Genomic DNA, 24,476 nt, shown 5'->3' with positions numbered 1-24,476 from the left:
TTAATTTAGATGTTCACAAGGCTTGTTCAAAATTTTTTATGTCAGTAAACAAAATTGAATATTTTATTTAGATGTTCGTAATTTTGTTATGCTTGTTCAAAAAGTTATATATTAAATATTTTATGTCTGAAAAAAAAATTCAAATATTTTATTTAGATGTTCGTAATTTTATTACGCTTGTTCGAAAAGTTATGTTAAATTTTTATGTCATAAGAAATTCAAATATTTTATTTAGATGTTCATAATTTTTTTAAGATTGTTCAAAATATTTTATGTCAACAAGAAAAATTCGAATATTTTATTTAGATGTTCGTAACTTTTTTAGGTAAAGTCTACCCTGGACATATGCGCACCTGCGCATCGCCTTATAATTTGAATTTAAATTCACGAGTTTGGGGGAGAAAAAGGATGAAGGGATGAATAATGAATTCAATAATTATGGAAAAGCAGCAACATGCAAATGAAATCATCAATTGCTGTTTTTTTTTTTCCTTTTTCTTTTTTTCACTGTGTCCCCTTCTGGAAATTGTGCCCACCGCTTCTCACTAAAAAGCTAATGATTTAAGGGTTATTGAATTCATTATTCATCCTTTTTCTCCCCCAAACTCGTGAATTTAAATTCAAATTATAAGGCGATGCGCAGGTGCGCATATGTCCAGGGTAGACTTTACCACTTTTTTATGCTTATTCAAAATAATTTATATTAAATATTTTTACAATTCTCAATCAATCAAATATGAATAATATTATTCAGAAATATAATAGTACATGATTTTTCAATGAACATAACACAATTTCTAAATGAACAAAACACGATTTATAAATGAACAGAACACATTTTTTCAATGAACTATAAACATTTTTTTCAATGAACATTCAAATAGTTTATTTTGGTGTTCGTAATTATTTTACACTTGTTCGAAATGATTTATGTTAAATATTTTATGTTAGTAAGAAAAATTCAAATAGTTTATTTAAGTGTTCGTAATTGTTTAAAGCATGTTCAAAATGTTTATGTTAAGGAAACGAAAAAAAATCAGATTTCACAGCAGAAACGAAAACCTTATTTAGATTTACTGGACGCAAGAACATAAATGAACAGAACCCAATTTCTAAATGAACAGAACACAATTTCTAAATGAACAATATATTTAGATTTCTTATTTAGATTTACTGGACGCATGAACATAAATGAACAGAACTCAATTTCTAATGAACAGAACAGATATATTCATATTGAATGGACACGTGAATATCCCCCAAATTCCAAAATTGATCATTTATTTTGACGAAAAGAAAAATAAAAGTGCAGATTAGACAGAGACTGCAAAGAGATTTAATTCCCAGATGAAGAATCCGACTATGAGAGATCTCTTTGGAGATGAGACGCCGGATCTCCACGGTTGCGCTGGCCTCCAATGAGTTCTTGCGTCGAGTCACAAAACCAGTATGGAAGCTAAAGATCGAACATAAATAATCCCCCCTGCAAGCAGAATGAACTACTTAGTTGCAAAACACCCAAAAATCAAATCCATTGGCGAAAGAAGCCCCAAGTGACAAAAAGAACAAAAACAAGAATCTAATATAAACTACACAAACAATTAAAAGGGGTTATCAGGTACTGATTTTGCTTGAAATTCCCCTGCAATATTACCCACAGCGAGAAAGAAAAAAATCCAATAATTAAGCAAACTAAAAGAAACAAAATTCACATGCCATTTCATCCAAGATTACATTTTTCTTTTTAATCAAGCAAAACCCAGCAGCCACAACAATCAAGAATATCCAAGCAACAAGATCCCAAACACAAAATTACACACATTCCTCAGTTAACAAAACTAACTCCAATCTCTCCAGATAACCCCAATTGGAAACGCTTAAACATAGAGAAGGGAGATGAGGTTTTTGATGGAGAAGGGGGCGGCGTGGATTCTCGCCGCTCGCCGTTGAAATAGAGAGGGAGATGAGGTTTTTGATGGTGAAAATCGTGACGGCCCGACGATCTTGCTGGGCCTCCGACGGTTTAGGGAGGAGGAAGAAAGGAGGTGCGGTGGCGGCGGCTGTATCGGCGGAGGTAGAGGGAGGTTTGATGCTTCAAAATCTGTAAATGAGAGAGAAAGAGAGAGAGATAGAGAGGTTTGTAGAGGAGAGGCCGCATAAAATGGGGGAGTGATTTCCGTGCTTTCAGTTTTTACCCAATAGATAGTTACTTTAATGCCCTTTTCTAATTAAAATTAATATTTCGAAATTTGGTTTAATACATTAAAAGCTGAAAACTAAATTAATCTCAACCGCATGATTAAGTGGTTTGAATGATGGAGATTAATTCTTTATTCTCTATACTTAGGATCATTCTTTGTTTAACTTGACCCTATATAGATATATATATATATATATATATATATATATATATATAATATAAAAATAGTATAGTACAAAAACAATACCTAACCCATCTAAATCTAAGATTCTTGTTCTGCTACCTCTCGTTAAACAAGTGTTAATCGCACAATTTTAACAGTGTCGAGTAGTACATTATGCTTTTGGGGTAGTACAAAAAGGTGTTGGCTTTATGGTTACCCAAAATTAAATTAAATACAAAGCCTAGCTACCTATAAATTATACTTCATTCGTCCACGAAATGAGTATCCATTTGTGGACGGCACAAGTTTTAAGAAATGTGTTGAGTGTGGTGTTAGTTGAATAAGGATCTCATTTAGTGAAAGTATTAATTAAAAGATTGTGTGGGATATATTTACTAAGAAAGGAAATTAAAATTTATTTCATGGACGAATTAAAAAATAAATATGGATACTCATTTTGCGGACGAAGAGAGTAAATAAAATTAAACAAAACAGGAAAAGTACAAAAGGCAAAATTAATATAAAAAGTTTGAGATTCTGTTCATGTGCAGAGGAAACATGGACCACGCTCCCTGTCCATATCCCACTTCCCTAATGGGAAAGTTAATCATTAACCACTTAGGCACGCATTTTTATGTTTTCTTTATTTAAATTTTAATGTTTTGGACAAAAATTAAAATAAATTTTTTGTTGTGTCGGTTTTACGAAGTAAGATGGTCAAAGATTCAATGCATGTTAAGACATTATAATTGAATTTGTAATAAAAAAAGACTTTATAATTGAATTTTCATTCAATTTCTGAAGAAATATTATTGATTATTTATAAACTATATACAAGTCGTGTACCTACTAAATAATTTGAAAATCTTATTGTATATTATTCAACTAACAAAAAATTCCTTCAATATCAAAGATCCATATAACTCCCGCGACAACAATTTTATAATCAAACTAATTATACATTTGATATTTATAAATATAAGCTATTCGTTCAATTTATACAAATAAATTATATTTCTAGTCCACTCAAATTATTTATGAGTTTATCTAAAATAGAAATTAAAATCCATACTGTAACTACGCATCCACGATATTTAAAGAGTGATATATTAACATAAAATTTCGTCAATTAAGTATTACAATCTTTTGTAAACGCGCGTATATATATATATATATATATATATATATATATATATATATATAGGAAGAGGTTCAAATAAGAACCACTAAATAAAATTAGAACAGAGAACCATTTTAAACCATTCGATCATCAAGATCTACGGTGGATGCATCATCTTGGTGGATAAATGCAGATCCTGGGTTCGAATCCTGAAGGGAGCAAAAAATTTATTATTTTCGGATGCGTTAAATTTAATAGCGAATGCATTAATTTATATAGTAGATGCATTGATTTTAATGGTTCTTATGTTCTCACGATAAGTGTGGTTCTCACTATAACCGCACCCTATATATATATATATATATATATATCGACAATCATTTATCTAAAAAATGAGACAATTAAACATTGATTCTTTCAATTTTTCTTAACACAAACCACTTAAGATTACTTCAATTAAATTTTTATGATTCCTTTTAAAAATACTTATAGTTGATAGAAATTAGCATACAACTATATATACAGTATTGTACCAAATCATAGCCACTTAAACTTAAATAAACATTATAGTCTATGTCGCTTACACCTGGATTATTAGAAGCATAATGATTATGAAAAAGAAGAACTTTTGAGTATGAATTCTCTACGAACATCCGACAACACATCAAAGGATTTAATCCAAACCCAAAAATCGAGTCAGCAAATAGTCAAAACTGTTGTTACGTGGTGTACAACCACTACTCCCACGCGTACACCCGTCATTAGCTGCCCACCACCATCAAGATTCAAAGATTATATAAAACCTAGATATTTAGCGCCCCTTGGCTCCCTAATCCGCCACGTATACCCTTAAAGATATTTCGAGCCACGGAAAAGGATATATCCAGACCCGCTACGTGGGACTCGCTCCCCTCTTACAAGGTGGATTTTTCCCATGTGCCGCTCCATCCCCTGCGCCCGCCAATAAGATCCAAACGCGTGTTTTTCTGTCCAATGGAAACGCAGCACGTGCTCGATCGCCCGCATTTAGTTTTCCACGTGTCCCAGCCCGTTATAAAATCCGTTTTCCCCGGCGTAGAGAGTTGTTGTTGCCGGGGAGAGAGAGAGAGAGGAATGGGGGAGTGGGGGAGTGCGAGTCAGGTGCTGAGACTCAGTGAGTCGGCCAACTCGGGCCTGCTCAACGAGCGAGTTCTGTTTCTAGTGTTCGAGTACATGAAGTGGGACATCCGCACGCTCTGCCGCGTGGCAGCGGTGAGCTGGAAGCTCCGCGCGCTGGCCAAGCGCCTCCTCTGGCGGGAGCTCTGCATCTACCGCGCGCCGCGGATGATCGCCACGCTCACGGAGGGGGCGACCAACAGCCGGATCATCGGCGGATGGCCGGCGCTGGCCAAGCTCCTCTTCTTCTGCGGCGGATGCGAGTCGACTCGCCATTTCCGACTGAGTCGCCCTTCGCCGGGGCACTTCGCGGAGGAGTCGCGATTCTCGAAGACGTCGGGAAGGAGCTTTTTGTCCAAGAGCTGCAGAGGCGACGTGCTGTACGTGAGCGATCCGTGCGAGCACGCTGCCGGCGGCGGCGGCGAGGACGCGGAGAGGCACGATGACGTCGGTGTTTACCGAGGGGTATTTAGGGCATTTTTCAAGTCGCGGACGCGGGAGTGCCTAATCAGGAAGCGGATCGAGTTCGAGGAAGGGATGCGGTGCCCCTACTGCGCCGCCAGGGTGTGGAGTATGACGGCGGCGCGGCTGATCCCGCAAAAAACCGCCGCGAGGAAGCTCGGATCCAGCGACGGCGCGGTGGAGTACTTCGTGTGCCTAAACGGCCACCTCCACGGCGTGTGCTGGCTGGTGCATCTGTCCTCCGACGACGGCGGCGATGAGGATGAAGACGAGGACGGCAGCTTCTGCAGCGATGACGACGGCGGCGGCGGCGGGAGGCCTTCGGATCAGCGGAATTACATAGGTCGTGCTAACAACGGTAAGGTAACTAATTGACGACGCAATTACATATTTAATCGGATTAGAATGTGAATTAGGGAGATGTTAGCATAGATTGATGGATTAAGCAGAGATTGCAATTTTATTAGTTGAGATTACTTTACTTTAATATAATGTCCATTGGAATCAGTGTGCTATTATTGTATTGCATATGGACATTGGTTACACAGAATATTTGGTCAATGTCAAGTCAGACACACTTTGTGGAGTATTTAAAGTTAGGGCAAATGGTTTTTAATACCCACTTTTATAATATATCTATCAAATCTACCCACCTATATAAAACATCTATGAAAAATACCCACTTCATTGTGAAATACCATTTCTACCCTTATACTTAATTTCTCTTTATTTCCCATCTTTTGCCTAATTAAGCTTGACTAGTATATCGGCTGGAAACTTTCCTCGTGCCCGATAGGTTACTTCGGTAAACTGGGTCTGGACTGTGAGACAACGCCACGTACTGTTAAGCAAAAAATGATTAAAATTGGTAATTGTTCAAATTGATCCCGCGCTTCTCAAAATGGTATCAGAGCGGGTTTTTATAGAGGAATTATGTAATTTTTAATTTATTTTACGATTAACCCATGTGGGAGGAGACTCCATTAAAAGTTTATGGATCCGGACGAGTGTCCGAGATGTGTACCATACAGGAATTCTCTACAACATGTGGAGAGTGAAATCACCCGTCTATTAGACGGACTCAACTGGAACAACCGAGCCCTCGTTACCAACGTACGACGAGGAGAGGAGGTCGAGATTATTCGTGATATTATCACGAGTATCCAATTCTACCATGAGAACCTCATGGGACTCGCCGCTACCAGAACGGCGATTGAACGAACCAGAGACGAGGCCCATCAGTCCCACGATTGATGGAACCAAAAGACAAGGCGAGTGTAGCTTTTCCAGGCTACCAAAAGATCGAGCCAAGCTCTTCCGACAACGTCAACTTGCGGGAGATCCAAAAGACGGTGGAATATTATGGCGTCAAGCTGTATGATCTACCGATGGAGCTGAGCAGAATATTACTCAAACAAGAGGAAATATTAACCCTCTTGTGTGATATCCAGAAAAGAATGAAGGAGATCGAAAGGCGAAAACCATGTTCCGGAAAAATTCGGAAGCAATGGTCCAATGACCCGACGAATCCCCCTATATTTGAGGCAGCACCCAAGGAGTTGCAGCCAAAGGATATAATCCGAATCATGAAAGGCAAATATCATGAATAGCCTTGACAGAATCGGATTAGAAGATCTACAGGAGTTAGCAGAATCTTTTGCTAACCTCAACATGGTTGATCTAAAGATGAACCAAGGAGATGAGGTTCCCAAAAACGAACCTCAAGAAGAAAGTTCGTCAAAAAGAGGTGGAGCTTCAGACGATGCAAGCCACTACCAACGAACTAAAAGACGCAGGCCACAGATGCGGGATACTCCTGTAGGAAAGGCCACACTTGAACCAATCCATCCATATGGATTGATTCTCAACATCGACGAAGCCAGTTTCAAAGATTGGGAGGATCTGATCGACGAATGGGCTTCATCATTGAATATCGTAGTCACCACAATTGAGTACGATAAAAAGGAGTTTGCCAAAATCTTCGAAGCAAGTCTGGCAGGAATGGCAAAACAATACTGGGATAAAATCGACATCTCAGCAAGGGAAGAACTGTTTAATAGCACAAAACCTTATGACATTATTAAGGAGGCTACTAAACAGATTAAGATCCATTTCTTGGGAATGGGTTTTTTCGAAGGATCCGCAGAGGAGAAACGCAAGAAATATCATCAGGCACTCTACAATCTAAAATTAATGGTGCTAGAGCCTAAAGCTCTTGATGAATTTCTACGTCTATATACCCTATATGTTCATATGGGGGTAGTTGATGCTCAAACCGCCAAGGACCTCTTTTTCACAAAGTTTCCAAGTCCATGGAGGGAGATGCTCATCAATGAATACGTATCACCGGGAGAATATCCCCTTGATAGTGCCTCAAGAAGGATGTCTTATGTCCACAAGAAGCTGTCCGAATGGTGCCAGAAGGCAGCAGACTTAAGGAATCTCAAGAAATTGAGAAGACTCAACAAGAAGTCCCCATTGATGTGTGACAACATTGATCTTCCAACAGAGATTGGTGGTGAGTTGCTGTATCAAAGGAGGAGCCGAAAGAAACATAGGTACCAACCCTATGAAAGAAAGTCCAGAAGGAGTTCTTGGAAGCCAAGAACTATGTGGACCAGACAAAAGGCACGCTCTTACAAATCAGGCCAACGGAGCGGACCATCAAGAAACCGATTCTCAAATCAAAAGAGAATCCCGGCGAAGAAAACTTTCAGGCGCACCCAGACCAAAGCAAATGAAAGTTTCAAAGATTGCAATTGCTGGACGTGCGGTGCACAGGGGCATATTTCAACCAATTGCCCAGACAACGAGAAAAGGCAGATAAGGAGATTCGAATCCACACCGGATATCGAAGACGCAATCTACCAACAGAAATTGATACCCGTGTATCAATTTGAAGATATATCCTCTGATGAGAGTATATATGAGCAAGAAGAAGTCTTTAGTTCTGAAGATTCGGGAATGTCCGATGGATCAACCGGAACCGAGTCAGACTAAAGAGGAACCCGAGGTCCACCACACCCAGAAGGAGGATCAGAATGGATTTACTTGCCATTTTTTGATTCCACAGGAAGAAGTGGTGAAGAAGCTCGTAAGAAAACTCAACAGGGAAACTGGAGAGGTACAAACATACCAAGGGTTTTCCAATGGAAGATTGAATCGGGTTTTTAATAGCTTGATACCATCCAAGAGGAAGCATCATGTCTATTTTGGTGTCACAAACCGAGAAATGGCGCTTCCAATGGAGATTACAAGTAATCAGGTGGAAATCCAGCTGGTTCCTGCTGAAGATATTAGGCAGGATCTTAAGAAAATGAAGCCAGAAGTCGCAAGTACGATGAAATGGATTCATATTGGAGCAATTCAGTTGGTGATCAAATCATCCCTATCCCCAGGGACAGACCAACCAATTGATGTTGCACTTTGCGACAAAAGAATTAGAGATACTAGAGCATCAGTTCTGGGAGCCTTTTCAGGCAATCTCTATGCCAAGACGATTATAACCGAGTTCTATCCACAGATCGCTTATAATCTACAGGATTCATCCTTCAGCAGAGCCCTGACCCTCTATCAGGACTACAAAAAGAAGGAGCTGTTGACAGATGGGAATAGGCCATATTCACTGACTTATCAAGTCTCGTATGCCCTATCAAATTCTCATCACACGGAATTATTTCTGGGAAAAGAATTTATTGAGATTCCAGAAATATTCAAGGAGGTAGCCAAGGCAGTCAAACCAAACCGAGTGGAGATTCCTCAGATCGGAGAAATCGACATCGATATTGGAGACAAGACGGTGCTAAGCCATACTCAAAGTCTCAGACTGGGAGCACCGAGGCTATCATTTCAGGGAAATAGACTGACTTCAGGGTCTATTACAAGAAGTTTCTCTCAATCATATGAGAGAATGGCGATCCAGGAAACACCAGCTCCAGACATGAGGGTTAAACTCAAATGTCCCGAAGGATGGAGACAAGTTTCCACAAAATTTGATACAACAAGCAGGGAAAATCAGTTTCCTTGTAGTTCGTTGTATTATTTGGCAAATCCAGGTGACAACCGATACATCGGAACTCTGGAGGTTGGAGGTTTTGAAATCCAGACCGAAGGCCAAGCCGGACAAGAAGCAGATGTCCTGATCTTAGGACGAGATTTCCTTGACAAATATAAACCATGGTCATGGAAATCAGGAAGAATGGAGATCACAATCGGGCGTCAAAGGTTGATGATCTAATGACAAGTCCATTCTCAATATACATCTCTGTTGGGATGTTATACGAGAAATTCAAAGCAGAATATTTTGCTGCTTATGTGGATTCGGGAGCAGGAATCTGTACAGCAAAACGAGGAGTCTTTCCCGCAGAAGTGGAAGAAGATCTACCTCGAATTGCAGGAAGGGATTTCTCCAAAAAGATTTTGCTTCTATCAAAGGGAGTAAAGCAAACGGAAATATTGATCGGCGGAGCAGGACAGACACCTTGGTACAAGGTCAAAACTCCACCAATTTATTTCCATGATACTGGAGCAGATATATTATTCGGCAATAATTTTCTGCAAAGCTTCAAGAGGTATATACAGGACAATGAAGCTAGGAGGCTAGTGTTCACAACCAATTGTGATCACAAAATCATTGTGCAAAGGCTCAATGGAGCTTTTCATCGTTCAATGCCAATCAAATTCCGCAGCAAGCGTGGTGATGATGGCAGACTCCGGCGACCCCAAATGAAGGATCAACGGAGATTCGGAGAAGTTTTGCTCAAATGCAGAACTGAGGGATTCCCAAATCTCTCTGAGGAAGAAACTCAAATCCTCAAAGTATCCCTGATATCACACAAAGATATCAAGGAAGAAGAACAGGTGTCCATTGCCGACGTCAAAAGGAGGATTCAGAAGAGTTACCATGAGAATCCTTTGGCATGGTGGGACAAGAACCAGCTCAGAGCAACCTTGAAAGTTAAAACTGGAAAGGAGCATGAGTTCGTTAGGTTCAGACCTATCCTGATGAACCCTCAAGATCAACAGGATATGAGGAGCATAATCAAGGAACACCTTGATTTGAAGCTGATCGAACCAGGAAGATCACCATACAGCAGTCCTGGATTTCTGGTGAGAAATCATGGGGAGATCAAGCGAGGAAAACCAAGACTGGTCATTAATTACAAAGGAATTAATGATATTCTTGAGTTTGACGGATATTTCATCCCAAGTAGAGAACACCTTATCAACTGCATCAGAAGTGCAAGGGTATTCTCAAAGTTCGATTGCAAATCAGGTTTCTACCAGATTCGCATGGAGGAAGGAAGTAAGAAGTTCACAGCCTTCTCAACTCCTCAAGGACATTACGTCTGGAATGTCATGCCAATGGGGCTAGCCAATGCGCCTCAGATATTCCAAAGAAAGATGGATAATCTCTTCAAAGATTATTCTATGTTTATGTTTGTTTACATTGATGACATTCTTATCGCATCAAAAAACATTCATGAACATGTCAGGCATCTGGAGATCTTTGCAGATGTTTGTCAACAAGAAGGACTAGTGCTGTCAGAAAAGAAGGCAGTCATAGCCACCCAGAGGATGGAGTTTCTGGGGATCGAGATCGATGAATCAGGGATTATTCTACAAGATCATATTGTGGAAAAGGTCCAGGGTTTCTCGGAGGATCTCAAGGAGAAAAAACAGCTCCAAAGCTTTCTCGGAGTTGTCAACTTCGCAGGGATGTTCATCAAAAATCTTGCGGAACACAGAAAGGTTTTCAGTCCATTACTGAAGAAAGATGTTCCATTCATATGGAAGGAAGAACATCGTGAGGGTATGAAAAAGTTGAAAGAGATTTGTAAAAATCTCCCGAAACTTTCAATACCACAAGACGAGGATGACTTGGTCCTCTACACCGACGCGAGTGATTTTTGGTGGGCAGCTGTGCTTACAAAGATCACCCCTTATGGAGAAGAACCTTGCAGATACTGTAGCGGTCTTTTCTCCAACGACGAAGCTGTGCGATGGCACATAAACGAGAAAGAGTTTTTTGCAGTCAGGAAGGCGTTCAAAAAATGGCCGCTATTCTTACTTGCTAAAAAATTTGTTTTGAAAGTAGATAACACTAACGTTAAAGCTTTCTTAACAAAAAAGTTTGAATCTAAACCTGAAAAGGCTAGATTGATTAGGTGGCAAGCAGAATGCCAATATTATGATTATGATATTGTCGTTTTGAAATCTGATCAGAATGTTCTTGCAGATTTCCTTACAAGGGATGGAGCTCCCTGAAGCGGAGGCCATCGAGGCAATACAGGGGCAGCTCTTTGAAAGTCTAGAGCTGCTACAACAAGAGTGGCACAGATGTGTGCTGCATACTAAACAAGCAGGAAAGATACAAGCGGCTGACGAAGCCAAAGTATCTAGCCAAATTGATGTCTGTTTCATGAAGATGTTCAATCTTCAGGAAGCAACTGAAAAGCCGCTCTTGCGCGCAGTCCGTGAAAATCGGGCTAAAGCAATGCTTTCCGTACAGGGCGGATTACCTGTAGCAGGGGATTCAAGTACCCCTAGCCCAAGTCCTGAGAGAATGGCTTCACAGCCGGACGCTCGAGGAAAAGATGTTGTTAAGGGGTCACTCCCTGAACCAACATGTCAACCCTCCACCTCTGGGGAAAAAGAGGGAGAGATCAGCCTTAGGCCCATGACAGGCCAAGTTAAGGTTGATACTAATCTGATTATTTCTTCTCCTTCTTGGCAGAATTATCAAGACAGGTGGGAGAAACTTCTTACGAGAAGGGGAATCAATCCGAGAAATTGCCGGGTTGATGTTGCAGGAAAGTATCCAAGGGTTTGGTTCACGCCAGGAGCCAATCCAAACGATGTTAAAGAATGGTATGAATTTGGGGCATTAGCTTCAGTTTATACCACTTCTCCGGCATTCACCGAAATCAAGGGTCTACCCAAATGGATCCAGAAAACGGTGTTCGACGCATGGGAGAACAACGAGTCCCTCAAAAGGGGAGACGTTCTGGAATTGTACTTCTTCAGTGCAGCTCCAGAACCAGTTGGCAAAGGAGTCTACGAAGCCTTCCATTTCATCAAGCTTCGGAGACCAGATACAGGAGCCTTGAACCGGATCAAAGTTCCTGAGTTTAATGCCGCAATCGTCTCAACATTTACGGAGGATCAAATCTCCACGAGACGAGCATGGGGTCTTTGGGTCTGTCTTACAGAGATGGACAAAATGAAGTCCAGATTCAAGTTCTTTCAGAGCTCAGATCTGGGAACGTTCCTGGTCAATACAATGACAGGAACCACAACCCAGTTTGCTGAAAATTCTTTCGAGAATAAGAGGCAAACTATTTGGGGAAACAAGATCGCGGGGAGCAAAGAGACTCGTCGCAAATTCTGCAATATGGCTCATGTTAGCCATTGGATCGAGAGAATCTGCGACCAATGTTCGTCGCAGAAGGAGCCAGAATTCGGCAAAGGTTTCCTCCCGAAACCTGATAGAAGAAGATTCCGGTCTGATGAACATGACGAACGTCAGACACCCAAGGGAAGAACACCTCGGGCACCAAAAAAGTAAGGTGGCCGACAAAGCAGAGTGAATCATGTGATTCACAGCAAGGATCGCACCCACAAAAGAAACGACAAAAGTGGGTGGAAGAACAGGAGGACCACTCACCAAAAGCTTCAGGACAAAAGTGAGTGGAAGGAAAAGTAGCCGGCCCCTACCAGCATTATCACAAGACGATAAGGCGAGGGTCCAGCACCATGTGATGCCACTAACAAGTGTCGGCAATCAAGGCCGACAAAAGAAGGTGGATGTCATATTCAAGCAAGCTGGCCACGAAGAAGGAATCCGAGGCCAACAACCAAGCAATAATAGAGGGGTTCAAACCTCTATATAAACACAAGTGCTGGAGAGAAGAGATCATCGAAAAATTTCCACAACTTTCTCACACTACACACTCTCTCTTCAGAATCTATCTTTGTAATTTTAAATTCTTGTTTTTAAAAGTTTTCGTTTTTAGTTTTAGTTCCTTTTTATTTTTATGTACACAAGTATTAGCTACTATGAGTAGCTAAACAAGTTTGTCTCCTCCCTTGGGGAGTATTTTATAAAATGAATTAAATTTTATATAATTCCTCTATAAACACTTAGTTTTTGCCCAACTATTTCGGTTTAGTATAAATATTTTCTTTTCATTTTTCAACAAAAATATTTAGAGTCGATACACAGCGAAGGAGGGAAACTGATTCCTGAAGGTGACCATTCGGCGAAAGCCGGAACACAGTGAAGGAAGAAGGTTGCAACCACCACTTGCGAGCGTGTGGTTGGACGAAGGCCGAGGAGGCAAGAAGTCCGTAAAACGCGATTAAAGCTCCGGAAGGTGACCAGTCGACGAAAGGTATACTGTTGATTTATGTTTTGAATTATTTAGAAGTTGTACGGAAGCATGTTGGGCCTGATTATGTATTTATTGAATCATGATAATTTGAACATGAAATGGTCTAATGATGGATTTCTTGAGGATTGGTTAAGGGGTAGTTTTGGCATTAATAATAAGTTGGGTATGGTTGATATATGTTTTGTAAAAGTGGGTATTTTTGATAGATAAGTTATGAAGGTGGGTATTTTAAATTTTGACCCTTAAAGTTATGGGTTGGAATTTTTCTAATTCCAACTAGTTAGATTAGAGTGGAAATTAGAGGGCTTAGATTTGAAATTTCGTCAGAAATTTTGTAGCTTTATTCAGTTTGTCGTGTGCTAAAATATTTCACTTTCTGTTTTTGTTTTTTTGTTGCATGTGTTTGCATGCAACGATAAAGTTGCCTTCGTGCATTTCTACTTCTTTTTACCGTAGTTAATTATTTTCCAAAGTTACATTTTAATGCATGTATATTTGCACGATTTATGTAGTTTTTCTTGGAAATTTTAAATTAATAGCAAATAGAAAACTACAGAAAATTATTTAAGTGGGTCTTTCTCCAAAAGAGAGCGGCAATAAAAGTTCATTATATTAGTTTTTAAATAGGTGCGTTCATTGAGATTTGAGAAGCATACAAAATATTGTCGCTCTTTGCTGATTCTTTAAGTAAGGTAATGTCATTATGAATTATTAGTCGATACTAGTACTTTTTATCTATGTACATTAATCAAGAAACAAAATAATTATATCATGCTTGTATTGAGAAATCCATACTCTGGATAAATTATAGTTGAAGACGGAGATATTAATAAAAGTCTTGTGTAAGTTCTTAAAATAAGCACCTTTTATTAATAGATTAAGAAAAAAAAAACAGAAGTTTAGAGGGCGTTGAATTGAATAAGCTTTATGCCTTAGTGGTCGTTTGGTTCGAATAGAGGAATGGAAAGGGAATGAAATCAAATAAAGAAGTTAAATGATAACAATAATCATTATTTTTATTGAGTGTTCGTTTAACAATGGAAAAAAATAATTAGTAAGAGATTCTCTTTCATTTGTTTCCCCTCTATTTTGAGGGATAACAAATTGGGTGATTGAGTTACCCTCAAGTATGGGTAATGATTAACTCATTATCTAAATCAAACAACAAGTAATAGATTCAAGTAATTGAATCTTTTTCCAACCTCTAAAAACATCCAATCAAACGTGGGCTTAATTCAAAAAATTTTAAACTAATTAAAGAGAATTGAAGTCATAATTCATCACTCCAAAGCATGCACTTTGCCAAATGTACTGTAATTATATAAATGGCTATATGTGATAATTCCCACTTATAGAATATATATGTTATGTATAGAAATATATATTTATCGAGGCTTTCATTTCTTGAAGACTCTATGCGATCGCCCGCCTTGCACATGTACAAAATCATCCCAGATTATAGTTCTCTAATTTGGATCAATATATATTTACGCGTTAAACTAATTTTATAATTGCATTGTTTAGTTTGCGAAATTATACTGATCTGTCAATTCTCCAAATGGAGATTTCTGGCAATTTAGGATCGGGAATCAGTCAATTAAATTTCTGACTATATATGAGTATATTTTATCTTTTGCTCTGGTATCATCAAACTAATTAATTAGTAGCAATGCAATTAGTGCGCATTTTTCAATGTTGTAGCTCCTCAAATATATTACTCACGCCGGATGAAATACGTGGAAACATTCTACGAAAACAAAGTATTTTTAAAGACCTAAAACTAATTATTGCAACATGGATATATATAGCTAGGAGCATTCTCGAATTCTTTGACTATACTAAATGTTTATGGTTGTTAGTTGATTCACAAAAATAAAATGGGCAAAACACCATTATATGATGGGTAGAGCATATATATGCTTCTTTTCTGTTGTTGTTAAACAATATGCTTCATTTAATTAAATAATTAGAGTAATATATTTATAGTTAAGCCACCTTGAATTAAAGGGCAAATGAATTGTTTAACAAGAATCGTCGATTTCAACGCGATACGAACAAATTATAGACATTAGACATGCATTCACGTCTTTAAAAATGGAATATGGATTGAATACTTTCAGCGGCCAAAAGTGAAGGCAGCGACTTGATAATTTTATACTCCGTATTACTATAATTTTTCAGGTACAATATATATATATATTATATTATAAAATTAATCAAACTAGTACAATTTAATTTATATTCAAATGATAAAAAAAGAAAAAGAAAAAGAAGTTAATATAGATATTCAATAAGGAATCCCTCACTGAACCAGCTAAATCCGAATATTGTAGAAGTAAATATATCCAGTAGGGGGTAATATTGTAATTTAAGAATTTGAAAAAGCTGTTGTAATGTGGAAGTACCGGTTATTAACGTTAAAAAACAAACAAACTGTGTTGAGAAAACGAGAAAGTCGGGAAGCAAAAAGAGCCGCGTTGTACGCCTCGACCTCCTTGCCGCCCTCGCTACCTCCGCCTCCGCCTCCGCCTCAAACCCCTAATTCCTTCTCGCTTCGACTCGGAGGAGACTAGGGATACCATTCCTCTCCATCAATATAGGTAATATATCCATCTATATTTCTTAATTATTTCAACCACAACATATTATCATGTCTTTCCGTTGCAAAACATGGGGATTTTTCTTGCTTTTGCTTCGCCTATTAGCACAGGAACAACATTTGGTCTGCTTTTGTTTGTATGCGAACATTTAACGTTCGATTATTATTATTTTTTTAATTAGTTTTTGGTTTTTCGCTGAAGATTTTGTTTCCTGCCCTTGTGGTTATCAGAAAACAAGAAAATGATTCGAAACATTGATGTAAGATGTTACGGCGTAATGCTGTGAGTGTTCGTTTGATATAGAGGCACAATAGCTTTGATCCTCTGTTTTGTGATGTGTTCTTCGCAGAATTAGTTATGTGCCGCATAACTAGGTTCTTAGTTCAGCATCCTGGTTCTGATTCGGAGTTACTTTATGAATTGTGATGTGTTTATTTGTAATTATTTTTCAGGTTATCTATGTTAAGTTTTAATGAGCAGGATGAACTGTGATATTTCGACGTGTTTTTGGAGCTCACAGAGATCAGTCTAGCTGATCAACAAGCTTCTAGAAGATTGTATGTGACAATTAAAAATATTTTTGATTAATTCTGACCTTTTCTATGTAATTTTTTTACTTGATCTTATTGAGGCAACTGTGATCACTTATCTGGTATATATTTTGTTCGAGCAGAGGTCATAGGTGATCCTCAGATAAGAGCATGGCTAGCGTTCAAGATATTGTCGTAGCAGCTGCCATCAATCTTTTATCTGTATTGGCATTTCTTCTAGCTTTTGCATTCTTAAGGCTCCAACCTTTTTTTGATAGAGTGTACTTCCCAAAATGGTACAAGAAGGGCATACGAGAAAGCCCCAAGAGTTCGGGGCCTGTGATGAAGAAATTCTTGAACTTAGATTTCAGAACATATTTAAGGTTTTGGAAATGGATGCCTGAGGCATTAAGAATGCCGGAGCCTGAGCTGATAGAACATGCAGGACTCGATGCTGCTGTGTATGTAAGGATTTATCTTCTTGGGTAAGTGCATAAGCTTTGAGGTTATGCCTTTGGACACTACTTACTTTTAAGTCTTATCATATCCAGCATTCTATGCCTTTGTCTTTAATGTCCTTGTACATCAGTGTGATAAGAAATTTCAAATGCAGATTAAAAATCTTTGTCCCTATTGCTTTCCTTGCATTTTCTGTACTGGTGCCTATCAATTGGACTGGGGAATCACTGGATAAAATAAAAGATATAACGTACAGCAACATAGACAAGCTTTCTATATCTAATATACCGCCAGGATCTTTGAGGTGAGAACTAGTTTTATTTTATATCTCCTACTGTAACATGTATTAAAAAATTATGGTTCAGTTGCAGAATTATCTAAAAACTATGGAACTTGTGACCTGATGTGCATCAGCTATACTTTTATGGCTCAATCATCGTAGTGATTTAATAACAAATGTTATGCGTAGCTTGTGTTGTACAAACTACTCCGACTCACAATTTATTCTTCTTCTTAGTATTTTCTAACATTTTCCTAGGAAAACTTGTTTTCAAAGTTAATTTTAAATTTCATTGTAAGTTTGTAACTCTAGATACTAGATATCAGTTATTTTATTTTTATATTAAGCCACATTGATATACATCATCCTGGAGAGTGAAACTGCGGCTACATGTTATTATTTGTCTTTTTTGTTTTTTTAGCTGCATGTTCAACACAACTAAGTACTTTGGTGGCAAAGGCGTGCCAGAGTTATAATTAGTTTTCACCAGATAAATTTTTTCTCTTGAAAATCCTTTTATCTATTTTAGATCTATGGGCTATGAAATGCTTTTCCGTAAAGAAGATGACAGACATTATTTTGTTTATTTCTTAATGTTATTTTATCTTGTAAATGTTCAGTAAAGCAGATAGTTTCCCCCCCCCCCCTCTCACTCAGGTTCATAGCACACATTGCAATGGCATATATATTCACATTTTGGACGTGTTATTCCCTTTACAAAGAATACAAGATTGTAATGACCAAGAGGTTGGAATTCCTAGCTGCTGAAAATCGTCGTCCAGATCAATTCACTGTGAGTTTGTACACTATGCTTTTTGTTTGCACACATCCTTCATCCAACACCATGGCCTTCCGGTTGCTTACAGTTACCAATTTAGAGCAACCACTTTTCAAAATTGATCCTCAAACTGTGCTTTTTCAGTATAGACTCCATTTTAGGACTCTTTTGCTTTAAGCCGTGCGGATGATGATTTGGCGTTTCATTTTCAGGTCCTTGTGAGAAATGTTCCTCCAGATCCCGATGAATCAGTTAGTGAGCATGTGGAACATTTCTTTTGCGTGAATCATGCTGATACTTATCTCATGCATCAGGTGTGCGTTCAACATGCTGCTATATTTGACAAGTTATGAGAATACACACACAAATATCCTTTTTTTGTTTACCAGACTTTGGATTAGAATATTGATTGATGAGAAATGAGCTTAAGGGAGGGAGGTCTGGCACTTGGTGGCACTTTTTAAACCCAAACTCATTCAGATTAGATGTGATTAGTTGGATTCATACAGTGTTACCGCTGCTCTTTGTGTAGATCCTAGGAATTGTAAAATAAAATTATTTCAACATTAAGGGAATCATAAATTCAATGATATAGCAGATTTTAATTTAACCTTCTATATTTTATTCCAAATTATTAACTTTATATAGCTTGTTGATAACTGGTTTAGGTTGTATATAATGCAAACAAACTAGCCAATTTGGTCGAGACAAAGAAGAGTTTGCACAATTGGCAAACTTATTATCAAACAAGATATGAGAGAAACCCAAAAGTTAGGCCAAGAACAAAGGTAACTCGCTTGCACGTAATTTCTTACTTTGAAGATAATCATGTTAAAGATGAACTTGTCATCTTATATTTTCTTGAGTTTATAGACAGGTTTGTGGGGGCTTTGGGGGGAAAATGTGGATGCCATTGATTACTACACAGCAGAAATCGAGAAGATAAGTGAAGAAGTAAGCCTGCTACTCTACATAATGCCATGCTTGGTTGTTATATAGCTTTTCTGTCACTGCGTATCGCTTTCCATTGTACTTTGCTTGATTCATGTTATGTTGTAGTTTCAATTTTCAGAGATCTTATTCAGTAATCTTAGTGAAGTATGCACTTGTCTGAATCCCTGGTAAGTAGGAACAGAAGAATGTTACAATAACCTAGCCACAAGTTGTAAAATTAGTATTTAAGATTTAGTTTCTAGATTATGAGGAGTACCTCAATGACCCATCTTTTTGTTCGTTCTTTTCTTCATTATCTTTCTCTCTGGATACAGGAAGCTGCAGAAAGAGAAAAAGTCATGAGTGACCCAAATGCCATAGTTCCGGCAGCATTTGTTTCATTCAAATCTCGATGGGGAGCAGCTGTTTGTGCTCAAACACAACAATCAAGCAATCCAACTATTTGGCTGACTGAATGGGCGCCTGAGCCACGCAATGTCTACTGGGAGAATCTTGCAATACCTTATGTTGAGCTTGCTGTGAAAAGACTGCTCATGGCTGTTGCTATGTTTTTCCTCACCTTCTTTTTCATGATCCCTATAGCATTTGTTCAATCCATGGCAAGCATTGAGGGAATCGAAAAGGTTTTTCCGTTCCTCAAATCAGTAATTGAAACGTGAGCTCAGTTCTTTATAGCATTTTGCCTTCTCTGCAAATAAGTTTCTTTACCATGCTTTATGCTTTACTCCTCTTCTTCTTCTTCTTCTTCAGGGAAAGGGTCAAATCTGTTGTTCAAGGCTTTCTTCCTGGCATTGCACTGAAGATATTCTTGATTCTTCTTCCTACAATTCTGATGGCAATGTCTAAAGTAGAAGGCCTCACGTCCTTTTCATCTCTGGACAGAAGAACAGCTGGAAAATATCATTTCTTCATAATTGTAAATATCTTCTTCGGAAGTATCATCACGGGAGCAGCGTTCGAGCAGCTCCAGAAATTTCTCAACCAGGCACCATCAGAGTACGTTGTCTTCTCTCTTCTCGTAGCTTGCAATTTTCAATCACTAGTGTCCGTTGTCATTGTTAAGAACCAACTAGCATGTTGTTTTTGAAAGTTCATTTTTGCGCGATCAATTATGATTCTCTTTCATGCTCCACAATGCAATGCCTCTTTGATCAGAGAAAAGTGATGGTTCAAGTGTTTGCTGCCTTGCAGAATCCCGAGAACAGTGGGTGTTGCCATCCCAATGAAAGCTACCTTCTTTATTACTTATATCATGGTTGATGGATGGGCCGGCATTGCTGCAGAGGTCCTTCGACTGATTCCTCTAGTTCTATTCCACCTCAAAAACACATTCATAGTCAAGACAGAAAAGGATAGGGAAGAAGCAATGGATGCTGGTGGCATCAATTTCTACATAACAGAACCTCGCATACAACTGTATTTCTTGTTGGGACTTGTATATGCAACGGTCACTCCCTTCATCCTACCTTTCATCATCGTCTTCTTTGCCTTTGCGTATCTGGTTTTCCGCCACCAGGTAGGCTCGTTTTCCCTCTGAATTCAGCCTGGCTAGTTCTCATCTGCTAAAGCACATCTGGTTGTTGCACACAGATCATCAATGTATACGATCAGAAGTACGAGAGTGCAGCATCATTCTGGCCAGATGTACACCGTCGTGTAATCATAGGCTTGATAATATCACAACTGCTTCTAATGGGACTGCTGAGCACAAAAAGTGTTGCTAAATCAACTCCAGTTTTAATTGTACTCCCTGTCTTGACCATCTGGTTTCATATATTTTGCAAGGGGCGTTTCGAATCAGCATTTCTGAGGTTCCCACTGCAGGTATATCTCACTTTCATCCATCTTCAACTTGTTTTAATCGAATCATGTTTAAAAACTTGGCATTTCTTCCTTTTGGTTGTGCAAACAGGATGCTGTGATCAAGGACACGTTGGAGAAGGCAACAGAGCCAAACTTGGACTTGAAAGCATACCTACAGGATGCTTACACACACCCCGTATTTAAGCCCGTTGAGATCGAGAGATCGGTGTTCCACGACGAGGAGGAGAACAGTCCACTTGTCACCACCAAGAGGACTACACGTAGGGATGGTGGTGGCGGCGGCGGTGGCGGTGGTAGTAAACCTGATTCTGGAAGGGTTACTCCTCAAGTTGTATTAGATTGAGAAATACAACTGCAAGTTTGTATTTTGGCAAATTCATATTCTTTTATTGGTGCTTCATTGCCCCATGTAACCTTGAATTATAATGTCAATATATATGGAGTACATTACAGTTATGTTGTACCTCAACTATAATGCCAATATTTCAAATAATTGGAAGTGGTAGTGGGGTCAATCTATAGAAATGTAGTAAACTTTTAATTGAGTCTGATTCTCAAAAAAGATATTAAAAATTGTTCTTGTTTTAATGGAATCATTGGGACTCAATTGCACTTTTCAGAAATTTTAATTTAGCCTCTGGACATTCGAAGATCATAAATTTTCAACAAAATGAATAGTGAAGAGTTAAAATAGAGATAAATATTACTACAATTGGATTCAAATGATTTACAAAATCACTTATCATCGCCCTCAAACTTACAATTATGTCACCCAATCCCTTGGAACAATTACAATTCAATCAAAAATTTTCCGAGTTTAACTCCGTTTATGTTAATGTAACAAGTAATAAAACAAAATCAATATTTTTTCTGTTGTGTTTTTTGATAAACGTTAACAAGCAATGAATTCCTTTCTTGGATATATAATATAACATCCAAATCCATGACTAGCATGTCAAATTAACGGCGAGCTCCAAAAGAGCTAAGACTTGATTAACAGCTCGTTGTTTCTCCTGCCATTTCAACCTGCTTCCAACTGATTCCGGATCCAGAGCTCGCGTATTCATGGCTTCTTCTTGCTGCGATCGCACCTCCTGCAGAAACGCATCCACTTCTCTCACGAAATCGACCCTCAGGAGAACATCATCGGCCTCAATGCCGGGCCTCATTGGGCCGTGATGCTAAACAAAGAGCATGAGTGTGTGAGCTAAAGCTAGATGAGTGAAAGGATGCTGGAAGGCCACTCATGTAATGTTACCTTATGAATGTCGAATCCAGCAGGTACGAGGATGCTGAAAGGATCCTCTCTAGGAAATGTTTCCATCATGAGCTTCTTGCATGCCTTGAGCCACCCATCCTCATCAAATCCGTCGTGCATATTCAACATCTCGTTCAGCAATCTCATCGCTGGACTCGCCTCCCGCGCCAACATCTCACACTATAAATCACACACTCCAATAAGCATCAACGAATCTATCAATCACAACTTCACAACTCAACCTTACCTCTACCCTCCTGTACAACAGATCAAGACTTCTAATCGCATCTTTTTCTTCCTGAAATAAATATTCCAATTTCAACAACAACTACACTATACATATATATTTGTATCTTCATTGCTGTCCATTGGGAATTTCAAATAATTGATTGTAAAGTGGCATTAACACAAGATAACTCACATCACGTCGAGCAAGATCAAGGCGATTCCATATGACCAAAAGAACCAGTTCAGTGAGTTCACCTTTCTCAGCAGCTTCCACAATTCTCTGCACTCCAAAACAAGAAATTCTTCATTTATCCACAATGAGGTGCAAAAAAGGCGTTGATTTGTTATGTTGTGTTTAATTGAAATTCATGCAAGAGTACCTCTTCGACCTCTTCAGCAGATCTTATGAAGCTGGAAACCAATTTCTTGGCTTTTCGAAGGTCTTCGTCGCGATAATTCTTGAGGCGCAAGCCGATTTCGCGGTATTCATCAACCTTTCTCTCTTCTTCCTCATCCTCCTCTGCCCGCCTCTTCTGAAACTCCTTGGTCTTTTCCCGCTGCCTCGCTTGCCATTCCTACGCGCGCGCGCACATTCGAGAAAACCCAGAAATAGAATAGAATCGCAAGATATTTAGAGCGAATACATACATCATCGTAGTATTCTTTTGGAAGGCCAGCTAAGTAGTCCTGCTCTTCTATCTTCTTGCATCTCTGTATAACTGACCCATAAAACATCAATTTTTAGAACCTCAATTTTGAATCGACTTCAAACAACTTACGCTTCAAACAAGAGTGTGTTGGGAAAGCGGTCGGAAATCTCGAAACGGGCGATGCCCACGAATTACTGAAACTTGATAGCAGCTGTAATGTTTTTGCCTCCATTTCTTCCCCTCTTTCGTGTTTTTATCCCTATCAACTCCTTAAATCCTCTCTCCCTCTGCCACCCCCCCCCCCCCACCCCCCTCTTCTTATTTATTAATCCGGATTTTCATTTTTTTAATACTCTTCAAAATTAATTTCTATTTCAAATAAACAGGGGTAAATTGTATGAAAATACCCGACCTTATACCACAATCTGATTTTTTGACAATTTTTTCAATTGTAGCAAAAAATATAACGACCTTGCAATGTCAGTTCGGAGACATTTTCCCCTCAAATCGATGCTGAGGTAGATCTCCGAAAAGTTGAGATGGCTAGTCGGGCCGACTAATGAAATGATGTCGTTTCCATTTGCATAAAACGCCGCCGTTTTAGCAAGAAATAAATTGGTTGCAATACATATAAGGATTAGGAATTCGATCCAGCTTATCTCACCATCTCTTCTTCCCATCGTTCTCCACTGTCCTTCGACAGAATTCTTTTAGAAATTCATCCAATTTCTAAAAAACAATGTCGTTTTGGTTCCAATCGAAAACGACGTCGTTCAGTCATTTCACACACACCAGATCACGAATACAACTAATTTTTGCCACATCGGATAAAGCTCACACATCAGCAGTAAACCCTAATTGAATTTAGTCAGAAAATGTCTCCGAACCGATAGTGCAATCGATTGCAAGGTCGTTATATATTTTGCTACAATTAAAAAGTTTGTCAAAAAACTAAATTTTTGTATAAGATCGGGTATATTCATGTAATTGACCCAATAAACAATGAGCTATAGGTTTGAAATTAGGCTGAGTATTCGAGCGATTCAATTTGAAATCGAACCGAGACTGAATTGCCCCTAAAAAATTAACTCGAATCACACTAAGGAGTACGGCCAAATTTGAACCAAACCGAACTACAAATTTCTTTTTGATTTGTCTAAAACGTTGCGTTTATTTTTAAATACAATATAATATTTATACACATCAATACATTATTATATATTTCTACACTAGTAAATCTTAAGTAATATTAATATGTAAAACTATAGTTCTTTTTTAATTTGATGTTAATAGTTAATAATTACATATATAGTAGTATATAATATAATTCAGGTGCATTCGAATTGAAACCCAAATTATTTTTTACAAACCGTAAACCAAATAAAAAAAATCAATTTATAATATTAAACTGAAATCACACTA

At 38.4% G+C, this 24,476-nt stretch overlaps 3 protein-coding genes and 1 long non-coding RNA gene across 5 annotated transcripts; 2 read left to right on the top strand and 2 right to left on the bottom strand.

Moving 5' to 3' along the window:
* Positions 1–1,219: 1,219 nt before the first annotated feature.
* Positions 1,220–2,215, bottom strand: LOC131016190 (uncharacterized). Its single transcript, XR_009098880.1, has 2 exons — positions 1,735–2,215; positions 1,220–1,483 (listed from the first exon to the last, which is right to left on the bottom strand). It is a non-coding gene; the product is annotated as an uncharacterized LOC131016190 (long non-coding RNA).
* Positions 2,216–4,019: 1,804 nt separating this feature from the next.
* Positions 4,020–5,607, top strand: LOC131016189 (EID1-like F-box protein 3). Its single transcript, XM_057944819.1, has one exon. The coding sequence runs from the start codon at positions 4,477–4,479 to the stop codon at positions 5,473–5,475; it is 999 nt and encodes a 332-aa protein (XP_057800802.1). The 5' UTR covers positions 4,020–4,476; the 3' UTR covers positions 5,476–5,607.
* A 10,308-nt stretch (positions 5,608–15,915) lies between these two features.
* LOC131016187 (CSC1-like protein At4g02900) lies at positions 15,916–21,374 on the top strand. 2 transcript variants are annotated; one of them, XM_057944816.1, is made up of 13 exons: positions 15,916–16,093; positions 16,546–16,650; positions 16,767–17,108; positions 17,237–17,386; positions 18,020–18,155; positions 18,353–18,454; positions 18,809–18,928; positions 19,014–19,094; positions 19,409–19,749; positions 19,845–20,090; positions 20,286–20,610; positions 20,685–20,918; positions 21,007–21,374. In XM_057944816.1, the coding sequence occupies exons 3-13, from the start codon at positions 16,795–16,797 to the stop codon at positions 21,259–21,261; spliced, it is 2,304 nt and encodes a 767-aa protein (XP_057800799.1). In that variant the 5' UTR covers positions 15,916–16,093; positions 16,546–16,650; positions 16,767–16,794; the 3' UTR covers positions 21,262–21,374. The 2 variants fall into 2 exon arrangements, with proteins under 2 accessions (XP_057800799.1, XP_057800800.1); XM_057944817.1 differs by lacking the exon at positions 16,546–16,650.
* Positions 21,375–21,766: 392 nt separating this feature from the next.
* On the bottom strand, positions 21,767–23,340 carry LOC131016188 (protein PALE CRESS, chloroplastic). The gene is made up of 7 exons (XM_057944818.1): positions 23,184–23,340; positions 23,053–23,123; positions 22,785–22,979; positions 22,598–22,684; positions 22,424–22,474; positions 22,177–22,356; positions 21,767–22,099 (listed from the first exon to the last, which is right to left on the bottom strand). The coding sequence occupies exons 1-7, from the start codon at positions 23,284–23,286 to the stop codon at positions 21,866–21,868; spliced, it is 921 nt and encodes a 306-aa protein (XP_057800801.1). The 5' UTR covers positions 23,287–23,340; the 3' UTR covers positions 21,767–21,865.
* Positions 23,341–24,476: the final 1,136 nt, after the last annotated feature.

Source organism: Salvia miltiorrhiza, chromosome 3, assembly GCF_028751815.1.
Source record: "Salvia miltiorrhiza cultivar Shanhuang (shh) chromosome 3, IMPLAD_Smil_shh, whole genome shotgun sequence".
NCBI classification, from domain to species: domain Eukaryota; kingdom Viridiplantae; phylum Streptophyta; class Magnoliopsida; order Lamiales; family Lamiaceae; genus Salvia; species Salvia miltiorrhiza.
Note: the sequence above shows the minus strand (reverse complement) of the source record. Positions and strands in the feature narration are given on the sequence as shown.